At 47.0% G+C, this 14,291-nt stretch overlaps 1 protein-coding gene across 2 annotated transcripts in view; it reads left to right on the forward strand.

Moving 5' to 3' along the window:
- ST3GAL5 (ST3 beta-galactoside alpha-2,3-sialyltransferase 5) overlaps positions 1-14,291 on the forward strand; it is a 60,204-nt gene that overhangs the window by 15,715 nt on the left and 30,198 nt on the right. For both annotated transcript variants that reach the window (NM_001314180.1, XM_013967710.2), the window contains 1 exon segment: positions 12,794-12,917. In NM_001314180.1, coding sequence (NP_001301109.1) covers positions 12,794-12,917 — 124 coding nt within the window.

Raw genomic sequence — 14,291 nt, forward strand, 5'->3', positions numbered from 1 at the left:
GTTGAAACTACTGAAGCCCATGCGCCTAGAGCCTGTGCTCCACAACGAGAGAAGCCACAGCAATGAAAAGCTCAAACAGGGCAATGAAGAGTGGCCCCCACTCACCACGACTAGCTAAAGCCTGAGTACAGCAACGAAGACCCAGTGCAGCCAAAAAAACAAATACGTACAAACAACAACAGCAACAAATACAGCAGTGCTGAGGCTTTAATATAGAGAGACTTTATCCCAGTGGGTAGTCAACAGACAATGGAAACATTTTTGATTCACCAGCTGGGAGAGAGGGGAGGACCAGAGATGCTAGCAGCTTCTAGTGGACAGAGGCCAGGGATGCTATGAAACAGCCCACATTGCACAAGACAACCTCCTGCCACCTACAGCAAAGAACTGGTGGTTTAGTTGTTCAGTCATGACCGATTCTTGCGACCCCATAGACTGTCCCACCAGGCTTCTCTGTCCTCTGTCCATAATTTCCCAGGCAAGAATACTGGAGTGGGTTGCCATTTCCTTTTCCAGGGGATCTTCCCAATCCAAGGATCAAATCCACGTCTCCTGCATTGCTGGCAGATTCTTTACTGACTGAGCCACCAGGGAAGCCGACAGCAAAGAATTACCCAGCCCCAAATGTCAGCAGTGTTGAGGTAGAGAGACTCTGCAAGAGATCAACTCTTATCTGTGTCTCTTATCTGTATTATATGTTAGGGTTCAAAATGAGCATTCCTGTTTGAAAAAAAAAAAAAAGAGTTCCACAGCTGAGACTGGTTTGCAATTAGCCTCCTAGCTTGTATGAAGATGGCATTCTTCTTGGTTGGACAAAGGGCACAAGTCACCAAGACTCCATGAGCCCCAGGGAAGACACTGGCTGGTGTGCTCTTGAGCTTTTCCAACTTAACCATACCCCTTCTCCCACAGCTTCCCCTCCCAGTCGGGTCAGGGTAGAAGAAAGTTTAGTTTAGAGCTTCGGTCTCACCTACTGCTTCTCAGCTTCTGGATCCCAGCCCCGTGGCTTTTGTGACAGTGCCCGTGGGTGGGCTTGAGTAAGACCACACCATGTCTGTATCTGAGCTGTGTGTCAGGCACCACACCTCTGAACAGCCTCCTTCCCTCCCACTTTCCCCACACCATTTAGTTACATTCTTGTTGTTTCCCTGGACCTTGGGTTTCTACAAAGTGGGGTCTCAATCCTTCATTTTGCTCTCTCTCGTTGTTTTTTGTTTTTGTTTTTTGTTTTTTTTTGGCCAAACTGCACAGAATGTGGGCTCTTAGTTCTCAAGTTAGAGATGGAGGCTGTGCACTCTGCAGTGGAAAGCAGAGTCTTAACCACCGGACCACCAGGGAAGTCCCTCAGCCCTTCATTTCATCTCAGTCCCCCCACAGAGCACATTGGAGGAATTGATGATATTAGAAGTCATCTTTTTTGTGTGTACAGTGGTGATTGTCATTGTTCAGTCGCTAAGTCACATCCAACTCTTTGTGACCCCATGGACTGCAGCACGCCAGGCTTCCTTTGTTCTTCACCATCTGCCAGAGCTTACTCAAACTCATATCCATTGAGTCGGTGATGCCATCCAACTATCTCATCCTCTGTCATCCCCTTCTCCTCCTGCCTTCAGTCTTTCTCAGCATCGTGATCTTTTCTAATGAGTTGACTCTTCACATCAGGTGGCCAAAGTATTGGAGCTTCAACTTCAGCAGCAGTCCTTACAATGAATATTCAGGGTTGATTTCCTTTTAAGATTGACTGGTTTGATCTCCTTGCTATCCAAGGGACTCTCCAGTATCTTCTCCAGCACTACAATTCTAAAGCATCAATTCTTCGGCGCTCAGCCTTCTTTATGGTCCAGCTCTCACATCCATACATGACTACTGGAAAAACCATAGGTTTGACTATATGGAACTTTGACAGCAACACGATGTCCCTGCTTTTAAATACACTGTCTAGATTTGTCATAGCTTTTCTTCCATGGAGCAAGGGTCTTTTAATTTCATGGCTGCAGTCACCATCTGAAATGATTTTGGAGCCCAAGAAAATAAAGTCTGTCACTGTTTCCATTTTTTCCCCATCTATTTGCGATGAAGTGATGGGACTGGATGCCATGATCTTCGCTTTTTGAATGTTGAGTTTTAAGTCAGCTTAGTGGGGACACTTGTATTACTTTTTTAGGTTAAAGTGATTCAAAATGCATTTTGTTTAGGAACTGTTGTATTCCTTTCTTAAATGCTTGAATTTCCAGAGTGTTATGGACTTGAAATTGTCATGCAGAGTCACAGATTTTATTGAAGGTGTCCTTGTCTGATTTCTAGCCGCATTTTCCTCTTCTTTCCAATCCCTGGAAGGCTCTGCCCTTTGTTCTTCCTCTTGGGGATCTAATCTCTTTAGAGCAGCCTTAATTGTCCCTTTATCCAAACAACTCTATGCCCTTATCAAGGCATCGATGGCCCTACTGCTGACTTTGAAATACTCCTTGTCTCCACCCTCCTCACCGGCAGGATTCTCATTCCATGCAGGAAGCAGCCTGAGCAGCATGTGAAACCTTCCTGGCAGCTGGGGATGGTCACATGATGCAGTTCTGGCCAAAGGGACAGAACTGGCAGCCTGTCAGGGATTTCCAGGGAAGTTTTTCCTCCCCTGATGGAGGTGCCTCCCCTTCCTCTCCGGTTCATCCCTCCTCTCCCTCCAGCCTGGGCTGGAGTTGATACTGGTGGGAGCCAGGAACACCAACGGCTTTGAGAGCCCCTGCACCAGCCCCGCTCTGTTTGTCCCTGGACTTACCATGCTGTGAGAAGAAGACACCCCCAGGGACTTCCCTGGGGGTTCAGTGGTTAGGATTCTGGGCTTCCGCTGCAGGGGCACAGGTTCGATCCCTAGTCAGGGAACTAAGATCCCATATGCCTCAAGGTGCAACTAAAAAACAAAAGAAAAAAGACATACTCTTTTAGCTGAAAGCCTTGGCTGAAACTCCGGTGCAGATCCCTCCCCAGGGCTCCAAGCATGGGGGCTATCAGCCTGACGGCCCACAGGCCCTGGGGACTCACATGTCCTTCTTGTGACATCCCTGACACTTGAGTTCTCCTCCATCCTGCCTGCTCACCACATCTGACCTACCTCAAGCCCATCTCTTCTGCAGCTGGAAGCCCTTCCTGACCATCTGGCCACCAGCATGGCGGCCAGGGCACAAGGTCTGCTGCTGAGGCCAGCCCTGTCTCAGGCTCGCCACCTCCATCGCATCCCAGCTGCCTCCCCAGTGATGCACGTGCACATATCATGACCCCCTACCACCACACCCGAATAAAATCTTCAAGGTTTCTTCTTGTGATCGTCCATGACCTGCCATCGTCCATACATTGACCCTGCAGACATAATGGTCAGGTTCTCTAAAAAGTGAAACTGTTAGTTGCTCAGTCCTGTCTGACTCTTTGCAACCCCAAGGACTCTATAGCCCTCCGTTCTCTTCTGTCCATGGGGATTCTCCAGGCAGGAATACTGGAGTGGGTTGCCATGTCTTCCTCCAGGGGATCTCCTCCACCCAGGGATCAAACCCTGGTACCCTGCAGGTAGCCTGCGCTGCAGGCAGATTCTTTACTGTATGAGTCATGGTTCCCTAGAAGCAGAGCCTGAAATAGGAATCATGGTCTCTGCTGTCCCCCAAGAAGCTTGACTTGCTTGCTCAGAGTGATCCCAGGCCTTTTGTACTCCGTTAGTCATTGCCTGGGGACAGAGGGCACATCCGTGGAGAAGTGGGTAGTTGTGTGCGGTGTCAATACTTGCAGCTGAGATGTGGCGCCGGCCCTGGGATATCCAGCAAACCCACAGTATTGCCCTTAACTCCTGCCTCTGCCCCCACCCAGGACATACTTTCTCAGCTGCACCTAGCTCACTTGGTCCCCAAACTCCCCAGACCTCTGCTTTGCTTCTGCCCACAGGGTGGGTCTTCCCTCCTCACCTAGCTGCCCCTGCTCCTGCTATAGCTGGGTTTGTTGTCCTTGGCACCAGGGGATGTTTAATCTGTTCGTACTTCAGAGCAGCCGTCTCCTCCTGGGGCAGGCTTTCTATCTTGCCTCCTGTCCACTTTTATCAAGTATCTAAAACACAAACCCCAAGCACAATTCAAGTAATTATCTTCTCTGCTTTCCCGTGGATGGGTGTAACTTGTACCAGTTGAGGTTCACAGGAGAGACGTGAATTGACTTCATCTTGTTGACTGGCTCAGGATGTCACTCTCAGACCTTCTGAGAAAGGCTGGCTGGAAGGGTGGGTATTCTGTGGAGCCCGGGGTGGGGGCGGGGTGGGGGGAGGCATTTCCAGCTGCCTCTGGGATGTCTTGGTCTAATTATTTATCATCTCAAGTTCCTCATATCATCATGAGTTCAGTTCAGTTCAGTCGCTCGGTTGTGTCCGACTCTGCAACCCCATGGACTGCAGCACGCCAGGCCTCTCTGCCCATCACAAACTCCCAGAATTTACTCAAACTAATGACCATTGAGTCAGTGATGCCATCCAACCATCTTATCCTCTGTTGTCTCTTCCTCCTGGCTTCAATCTTTCCCAGCATTAGTGTCTTTTCAAATGAATCAGTTCTTCAAATCAGGTGGCCAAAGTATTGGAGTTTCAGCTTCAGCATCAGTCCTTCCAGTGAATATTCAGGACTGATTTCCTTTAGGATGGACTGGTTGGATCTCCTTGCAGTCCAAGGGACTCTCAAGAGTCTTCTTCAGCACCACAGTTCAAAAACATCAATTCTGTGGCACTCAGCTTTCTTTATAGTCCAACTCTCACATCCATACATGACTACTGGAAAAGCCATAGCTTTAACTAGATGGACCTTTGTTGGCAAAGTAATGTCATGCTTTTTAATATGCTGCCTAGGTTGGTCATAACTTTTCCTTCAAGGAACAAATGTTTTTTAATTTCATGGCTGCAGTCACCATCTGCAGTGATTTTGGAGCCCCCCAAAATAAAGTCTGTCACTGTTTCCACTGTTTCCCCATCTATTTCCCATGAGGTGATGGGACCAGATGCCATGATCTTAGTTTTCTGAATGTTGAGTTTTAAGCCAACTTTTTCACTCCCCTCTTTCACTTTCATCAAGAGGCTCTTTAGTTCCACTTCACATTCTGCCATAAGGGTGGTGTCATCTGCATATCTGAGGTTATTGATATTTCTCCCGGCAATCTTGATTCAAGCTTTTGCTTCATCCAGTCCAGCATTTCTCATGATGTATTCTGCATATAAGTTAAATAAGCAGGCTGACAATATACAGCTTTGACGTACTCCTTTCCCGATTTGGAACCAGTCTGTTGTTCTGTGTCTAGTTCTAACTGTTGCTTCTTGACCTGCATACCAATTTCTCAGGAGTCAGGTCAGGTGGTCTGGTATTCCCATCTCTTTAAGAACTTTCCACAGTTTATTGTGATCCACACATTCAAAGGCTTTGACATAGTCAATAAAGCAGAAACAGATGTTTTTCTGAAAGTCTCTTGCTTTATCAATGATCCAGCGGATGTTGGCAATTTGGTCTCTGGTTCCTCTGCCTTTTCTAAATCCAGCTGAAACATCTGAAAGTTCACGGTTTACGTACTACTGAAGCCTGGCTTGAAGAAGTTTGAGCATTACTTTACTAGCGTGTGAGATGAGTGCACTTGTGCAATAGTTGAGCATTCTTTGGCATTGACTTTCTTTGGGATTGGAATGAAAACTGACCTTTCCATTCCTGTGGCCATCATCACTAAACTACTAAAATTGACTTCCATTGCTGTTTCTTTCCGTAACCGGGACCCAGTTGGTCTTGGCCTGCATCTTTTCGGTGCAGGTCTTCATGATTTCTCGATCCGTGTCTGTCCTCGTCCTGTCTTCTTTCTCACCCGGATGTGCCTCAGGCTACCCTTCCCCCTCAAGCACCCAGCGTCCTGCCCCACTGTCCACGGGCAGCCTGGTGAGGCTTCCTTCTGTCCTGCTGTACAGTCCTTCTCAGACGCTTCCCACCTAGAAGGGCATGCTCTTTTGGCTGCCATGTTAACATCTAAGCTGTACGTGCTCAGCTTCCCAGACCAGCCATGTCATTTTTATTTACTGCTTTGTCAGCTTCGTTTTTGTTTTTAATAATCTTGCGTGTATGTACGTGTTCAGTCGCTCCAGTCATGTCTGCCTCCTTGTGACCCCGTGGGCTGTAGCTTGCCAGGCTCCTCTGTCCGTGGGATTCTCCAGGCAAGAATACTGAAGTGGGTTGCCATGCCCTTCTCTAGGAGATCTTCCCAACCCATGGGTCAAACTGGTGTCTCCTGGATGTCCTACTTGCAGGCAGATTCTTTACCAGTGAGCCACCTGGAAAGCCTGCCTTTATTGTTAAAAAAAAAAAAAAAACCAAAAAACCCTTTACATACAGGTCTACCCACCTATTCCAATACCTACCCTACCTAAGCAACCCCCATGTGGAAGTGCATGGATAAAGACGGCTGAAATTCTCAGCCCCCTACTTCTCCACTTGTGACTTTCAGCAGATTAAATGTATCAGGTTAAATGCAGATAGCAGTCCAATGAAGTAGGTGTTTTAGTGATTTAGGATTTAGTGATATCTTGTGTAGGATTATTCCCCCCAATAAATATTAGTGCCCTCCTCTTTGTTGCACCACTAATTGCCTGTATAGTTTATCTAACAATTTTTCACATACTGCTCTGCAGCATATGTTATACTCTTACCTTGGATGGTTAATTCTTAATTTGAAACTGTTGGTGCCAGATCTACAAGTGGACTGAAAGCCTGGACCTTGCCCTAATGTTTCTTCATCGGGGCCTTAATAAGAGTGATTTGCTCATCAGACACATAAACATTTGAGAAGCAGCTGTTACATTTTCATATGTGAGTGGAAATATGTAATTTTGAAAACCAGGTCTTTTCTGCATAGAAGGGATTAGTGGAGGCTCTTACCCTGGCAGTCTGAATGAAAGGAGGGAGATATTCATCAGCCCTGGGATCTTAGCACTTGGAAGGAGTGGGAGGAGCTGCCCGTGAAGGAGATGGACAAGTTGGGAACCAGGAAAGTGCCACAGGGCATACGGTGATGGCCTGCCAACACATGTCCTTGGAGGAATGCCTGAAACCACCATCACCTCTGAAACCTCGTAAGAAACGGAATATTTATTCAGTAAATAGGTATTAGTTGCCTATTATGTCCCTCTTAACCATCCTGCTGCTGCTGCTGCTAAGTTGCTTCAGTCGTGTCCGACGCTGTGCGACCCTATAGACGGCAGCCCACTAGGCTCCTCTGTCCATGGGATTCTCCAGGCAAGAATACTGGAGTGGGTTGCCATTTCCTTCTCCAATACATGAAAGTGAAACGCAAAAGTGAAGTCGCTCAGTCGTGCCCAACTCTTAGTGACGCCATGGACTGCAGCCTACCAGGCTCCTCCGTCCATGGGATTTTCCAGGCAAGAGTACTGGAGTGGGGTGCCATTGCTTTCTAGGCACTGTGAACTCAGTGGTGAGCAAAGACACCTGCTCTCTTGGAATCTGTATTCTAGTGGGGGAAACAAGAGAGAAATGTCTACTCAAAAGAAAAAATTACGAGTAACTTGTCTCATGATAAGTGTTCTAATGGAAACTTCAGTTGCATGCCATGCTCCACCAAAGAGAGCATTTTTAGAAATTCATTTATCTGTCTTCGCTGCCACGCCCAGGCTCTTCTCCAGTTGCGGAGAGCAGAGGCTACTCTACTTGCGGCTCATGAGCGTCTCAGTGCAGTGGCTTTTCTGGGTGCACACACTCCAGGGTGCACAGGCTTCAGCAGTTGTGGCATGTGGGCTCAGTAGTTGTGGTGCACACAACTTAGTTGTCTCACGACATGTGGAATTATTAACCCACTGGATCACAGGGAAGTCCCAAACAGAGCATCAAAGACAAAGGAATTGAGTGGACACAGTGCAGATGGTATAGAGATGAGCATGACTAGAAACCCCTGGGTTCTCCGAAGGAGCACCTTAGCGCCACTTAGCTGTGTGTCAGCTGTAAGTCTGTGAAGACAACTCAGCTTGGCCCTCTTTTTGTTGTGTGGAGGGACATGGAATCTAATGGTCCCTGCTAAGTTGAAAGAAGATATTCCAGCCCAAGTGAAACTTCATATGGGAAATCAAATTCTCCTGGTTTGAATGGATATACCCCAGAACATGATCACATGTATATATACCTATGATTTTACAAACCAGCTTTTTTTCTTACAGTATCTTTCTGTGTCAATAAATGTAGGCACTGAATACTTTAAGCAAGAGCTTCTCAAACTAAATGTTTATATGAATCCTTTGATTCAGCAGGAGTGGGGGCTGGTGAGCAGTTCCAAGATTTCATGTGTCTAACCTCTTCTCAGCAGAGGATATGGTCACAGATTCTGCTTCATATATCAAGGCTTTAACAGCCACGGGGAATGGTCCATATGATTTACACCACAAGTTAGCAACAAATTACCTATTGCTAGGCATGCTAGAAGGGCTTCCCAGGTGGTGCTAGTGTTAAAGAACCTGGTTGCCAATGCAGGAGACCTAAAAGACACAGGTTCAATCCCTGGTTTGGGAAGGTCCCCTGGAGAAGGAAATGGCAACCCACATCAGTATTCTTGCTTGGAGAATCCCATGGACGGAGGAGACTGGCAAGCTACAGTCCCTGGGGTCTCAAAGAGTTGGACACGACTGAAGTGACTTGGATGCACGCATGCAGGCATGTTAGATAGTTCAGTAGAATTTACATTTTACTCTTTGCTCTTATAATTGCTGTTCACATTCAGTTTCACTTTGAATCTTAAATATCATTGGTAAAGTACATTTTGGTGGTGGGGAGTTTATCGTGTTTGATGACAGACTATAGGCGTATAACACACGTTCATTCCATGTGGGATGTTTCTTTCTTTCTTTCTCTTTTGGCTGTGCTGGATCTTTGTTGTGGCATGCAGGCTTTTCAAATTTCAGCATGCAGGTTCTCTAGTTGTGGCACATGGGCCTAGTTGCTCCACGTCATGTGGGATATCACTTTCCAAACCAAGGATCAAACCCTCATCCCCTCTGATGGAAGGCAGATTCTTGACCACTGGACCTCCAGGGATGTTCCTGGGATGTTTCTGAAGGTCCTGCTCTGTGCCAGGTCCTACCCCTGCAGCTCAGTCATCCAGGCAAAAGGGTAGAGGAGACCTAAAATGTACACAGGAAATTTCAGTTCATAATGGTAAACGGAGATAGGGGAGTGCCCAGGGGTGATTATGGTGTTTAAAATGAGTTTCACAGAGAAGGAGAGGGTTTAAGGATGAAGGAGCTTCCCTGGTGGCTCAGACAATAAAGAATCTGCCTGCAATGTGGAAGATCCAGGTTCGATCCCTGATTCGGGAAGATCCACTGGAGAAGGGAATGGCAACCCACTCCAGTATTCTTGCCTGGAGAATCCCATGGACAGAACTGCCTGGTGGGCAGCAGTCCACGGGGTTGCAGAGTCGGACATGACTGAGTGACTAGCACTTCCACTTTTGCAAGGGGAAAATGGTGCAGAGAATGGGGACCGGGACCCTGGAGTCCTGCGCCTTGCACGGGGGAGTTGATGATTGCAGAGGTAGGGATGGAGGTATGATTCCAAGGCACCCAGTCTGTGGTCTGCAGACTGAGTGAAGGAGCAGCTGGGCCGTCACGGTGGGGAGGAGAGACCCATGAAGGAAGCTGGGCATTTAGAAGGGGGCTCGGGAGAGAGAGCCTGCCCAGAAACTGACAGGGCAAGCACAGGAGGGGCTTCCAGAAGACGCTGCCTGTCCAGAGACCCCAGGAAGGAACATGGACAGGATTCAAGAAGGGCCTCGATGGGGCTGGACTGGAAAGCTGTGGCCAGAAACCAGAGTGCCTAAAGGATGCAGCTTACCTAAGCCCTGAACCATTGGGGTGGAAGCCTGGAAGGCAAGGGCAGGGGCCAGTGACCAGGGGGTTGCTGTCACCCTGTGCCGAAGCCTGTACTTGTCACAGAACTAGGGGTGCCGTCCCCTCTGTTGGGTAGAAACCTAGGATGCTGCTGGAGTTACCTGCGGGCAACTCCATCGCCTCTGCTCCTGTCATACAGGAACGCCGCTCAGTCGTGTCCGACTCTGTGCGGCCCCATGGACTGTAGCTTACCAGGCTCCTCTGTCCATCGGATTCTCCAGGCAATAGTACTGGAGTGGATTGCCATTTCCTTCTCCAGCGGATCTTCCTGACCCAGGGATCGAACCCCGGTCTCCCGCATTGTGGACAGACGCTTTACCGTCTGAGCCACCAGGGAAGGCTGCCGCCCCCGTCCTTGCCTTCCAGGCTTCCACCCAGATGGTCCACAGTCACAACTCAGCATGAAGCCGGGTGGCACAATGGAGTCTGGGAATGCAGTTTGCAGGTTTCAGTCTCAGTGGCAGAGAGGATGAGAAGGAGGAGGGGGAGAGAAGAGGCCAGAGCCCATAGCCCTGTCCAGGGTGCCAGCCGTAGGCAAGGGCAGAATCCAGATTCTAATAGCACCATCTGCTTTGTTCTCGGGAGGTCCACTCAGGCGTGAAGTGTCATTCTGGTCATAAAAACACAGGCATCATAGAAACTTCCACTTTATAAATGTCTTGACCATAAGCAGCCACTTGGGAACCTCTGCTTGGCTGACTGTGTGTCCAAGTAACCACAGAGTTATGGTGGTTGAAAACCCTTCAGGGTCTCAGTTGATCTCATTTCTCCTTTAAAAAGAATTCAATAGATTCTTCAGCAGAAGTTTGCTCATGAAGCCCCTGGCATGGTTTTGTTTTGTTTTGTTTTGTTTTTTAATATTCAAATGGAGTGACGCAAGTCTATGAAAATTCTTACATTCTAGTGCTGCAGGGTTAGAATTGGGGAGAGTGTTAATGGTAGCAAAACATCAAATACTTGAATGTCAGTTTGAGAAAAGTTTTTTTCAAAGAAAATGTCACAATACTAATGGGGGAAATGAAGTGAATAATGAGATGTTACTTCCTCCTGCTACAAGAGTAAGTATAGTAAAGATATGATTTCCTAAATTAATATATAAACGTACCATAATGCTATAGGTAGGTGCCTGTACTAGCTGAGATTTAAGTAACAGTTGCTTAAATAAGACAGAAGTTTATTTCTGTCATGCAAGAGTCCAGAGACAGGTGGTCCAAGGTGGATTGGTGGCCCTGTCCACAGGGGTGGCCCAAAGACCCAGGTCTCTTCTCTCTCATTGCTCCTCCATCTCTTGGGCGATGTGCTGTGTCCAGAGTGGCTCATAAGGTGTCAGTATTTCAGCCATCAGGAAGAGGGATAAAGGAGAGAGCAGAGTACACCAAGAGATGCACCCTCAGGTTGTACAAGTCACTTTTGCTTGTTTCCCACTGACTAGAACTTAGCCATGAGACTGCACTTAGCCCCTGGGGAGGCTGGGAAATGTAGTCTTTATTCTGGGAGGCCATGTGCCCAGCTAAAAATCCAGAGTTCTGTTCAACTGAGAGGAGGGGGGAAACTGATATGAGGGGGAGATGTTTTGATGTCTACTACAATACCCATTAGAATATTACTTAAAAATTGAGAATCTGAGAATAAAATTAATTCAAAAGATTAAGTAAGCAGCGTGCCTGAGAACATACATATTTTTAAAAGAAAAACTTCTTTTAAAATTACCATGTTCTCTTTTTCCCTTAGTGTAACCCTCTTCCTCTGTGTACATTCCTTTTCTTTTTTATGTACACTTTCTTTTTAAATTTTTATGGTAGAAAATTTCAAATGTCATTGAGAATTGTGTAGTGAGCCCTGTGTACCCATTGCCTAGATTCAGTAGCAATTTAAGGTTCATCTTGTTTCAGCTATTCCCCCACACACTTATCCACTTCCTGGTTTTTGAAGCAGTTTTCATATCTCCTGTTTCATCTGTAAATAGTTCTGTGTGTGTCTCTAAAAGGTAAAGGCTCAAAAAATAAATTAGACCTAATTTTGGGATAGTTGTAGAGTCACGTGCAGTTGTAAGATATAACACAGATTACTCTTTTTCCCCCCAGTGGTGTGTGTCTGTGTGTGCTCAGTGGTGTCCAACTCTTTTTGACCCTATGGACGGTAGCCCTCCAGGCTCCTCTGCCCATGGGATTTCCCAAGCAAGAATGGACTGGAGTGTGTTGCCACTTGCTACTCCTGGAGATCTCCCCAATCCAGGAATCAAACCCAAGTCTCCTGCATCCACTGCAGTGGCGGGTGTATTCTTTACCAGAGAGCCACCTGCGAAGCCCTTCCCCCTAATGGTAGCAAAACTGTAGACTATTGAAGCTGGGATATTGACAGGCATATAGTCAGGAGACAGAATATTTCCATCCCCACATGGACCCCTCATGTTGCCTTTCCATAGCCACTTCCCTCATTCCTTCCCTCACTCCTGACCACTACTAATCTGTTTATATTTCTATAATTTTGTCATTTCAGGAACATTATGTAAATCGAATCCTATACTGCGTAACCTTTCAGTATTGGCTCAGCTCGAGATTCAACCAGTTACTGTGTCTATCAATCTGTCACTCCTCTTTCTGGCTGAGTAGTATTACATGGTACGGCTGTACAGCATCAAGGCTCCTTAGGGAATTCCTGGTGGTCCGGTGGTTAGGACTCTGTGCTTTCACTGCTGAGGCCCCAGGTTCAATCCCTGATCAGGGAACTAAAATTCTGCAAGCCACACAATGTGCCTCCCAACCCCACCCCTGTGAAAAAAGTTTCTTTAAAAGCATCATCTACCAAACTTATTTGCCTCTTCCCCTCCTCCTCCCTCTCCTCTCTTCACAGCAATGCCAAGTGACCACAGCCGTGTGAAGCTAAGAAGCGATTGCTCACGGCCCTCCCTGCAATGGTACACCAGAGCTCAGAACAAGATGCGAAGACCCAACTTGTTGCTAAAAGACATCCTCAAGTAAGACTGGGCCCTTGGGCCACAAGATGCCTCTGATTTGGGCAGAACTGGGAGAAAAATTCAGTGAGAGCTCCTTGGCCACACTTGGTCACGGTCATTTAAAGGCATGTCTGAGTCAGGGTTCAGAGCACATGTGCCCCAGGTGCCTGCATCGAGTCGTGCTTGGTGGCGGTGCAGTGCTGACCTAGAGGGTCTCCAGGCCCTGCAACTTCCAGGTCATAGCCCTTCCCACTGCTGTCCAACAAAAGAGGGCTTCCCCCTCGCTATTTCCATTGAGTCTAAAAATGCGGTTAATTAAAATTCCCTACAGGCATTTGAATAACATTTAACATTAAACACTAAAAAGCATGAGAAATATTCCAGCCAGGTCACCCTTCCATCCTAATAAGAGGTGTGAGTGTGAGCATGCGCGTTCAGGCGTGTGTCTGACTCTTTGCAAACCCATGGACTGTAGCCCTCCGGGCTCCTCTGTCCTTGGGATTTTCCTGGCATGAGTACTGGAGTGGATTGCCATTCCCTTTTCCAGGGGATCTTCCCAACCCAGGAATTGAACCCGGGGCTCCTGCCTGCAGGAAGGTTCTTTACCACTGAGCCACCTGGGAAGTCATTAATAAGAGAAAGAATTGTTAAAGGGGGGATCTTGTTGGTTTTATTTGGTACCAGCGAAACCAGGTGGTAAATTACCCTTTTTTTTCGTGTCTCTGGGTAGAAATCCAACACTGAAATCTAGTCTCTCACCTCATTTTACTAATTGGGGAAGGAGATGTGTAGAAAAAAAGTGTATATTAATAAACATCTCTTTTTATCATCAACCAATAATTATCAAGGCTTCCACATGCCTGGCCCTGTGCTGGATACTGGCCAAGTGCGAGATAGACCTAGGACTAGAACTCCATACAGTGTGGATGGGACAGACTCACAGCCAGGAATTACAGTGCAGAAGAATCAGTGCTGTAGACACTGAACCTGCTATTAACCTTTTCTTCCTTCCTTCTTTTTTTTTTTTTTGGTCCATGCTGCATGACTTATGGGATCTTAGTTCCCCTGATCCCCGCATTGGACGCTTGAAGTCCTAACCACTGGACTGCCAGGAAATTCCCCCCTTTTTTTCTTTTCTAATCAAAATAAGGGAATTATTAATGCACTGAATATAATACCTTTACTGAGGGCTGAAGAAAGGAATAGGTAATAACTGCCTTCACAAGATGAAAAACAGATTAAAGATACTCATCGTCTCTGCTCCCACACTTCCTCTTTCCACTTAAAGATGACTAGTATTACCAGTCTTGTGTATGCAACAAATACTCTGTGTGTACTTCCCTCCCCACACCTTCAGTTTTTTACACAAATGGTTGTGTCCCACTCACTTCTGTG

This window comes from Capra hircus, chromosome 11, assembly GCF_001704415.2.
Source record: "Capra hircus breed San Clemente chromosome 11, ASM170441v1, whole genome shotgun sequence".
Classification (NCBI taxonomy): domain Eukaryota; kingdom Metazoa; phylum Chordata; class Mammalia; order Artiodactyla; family Bovidae; genus Capra; species Capra hircus.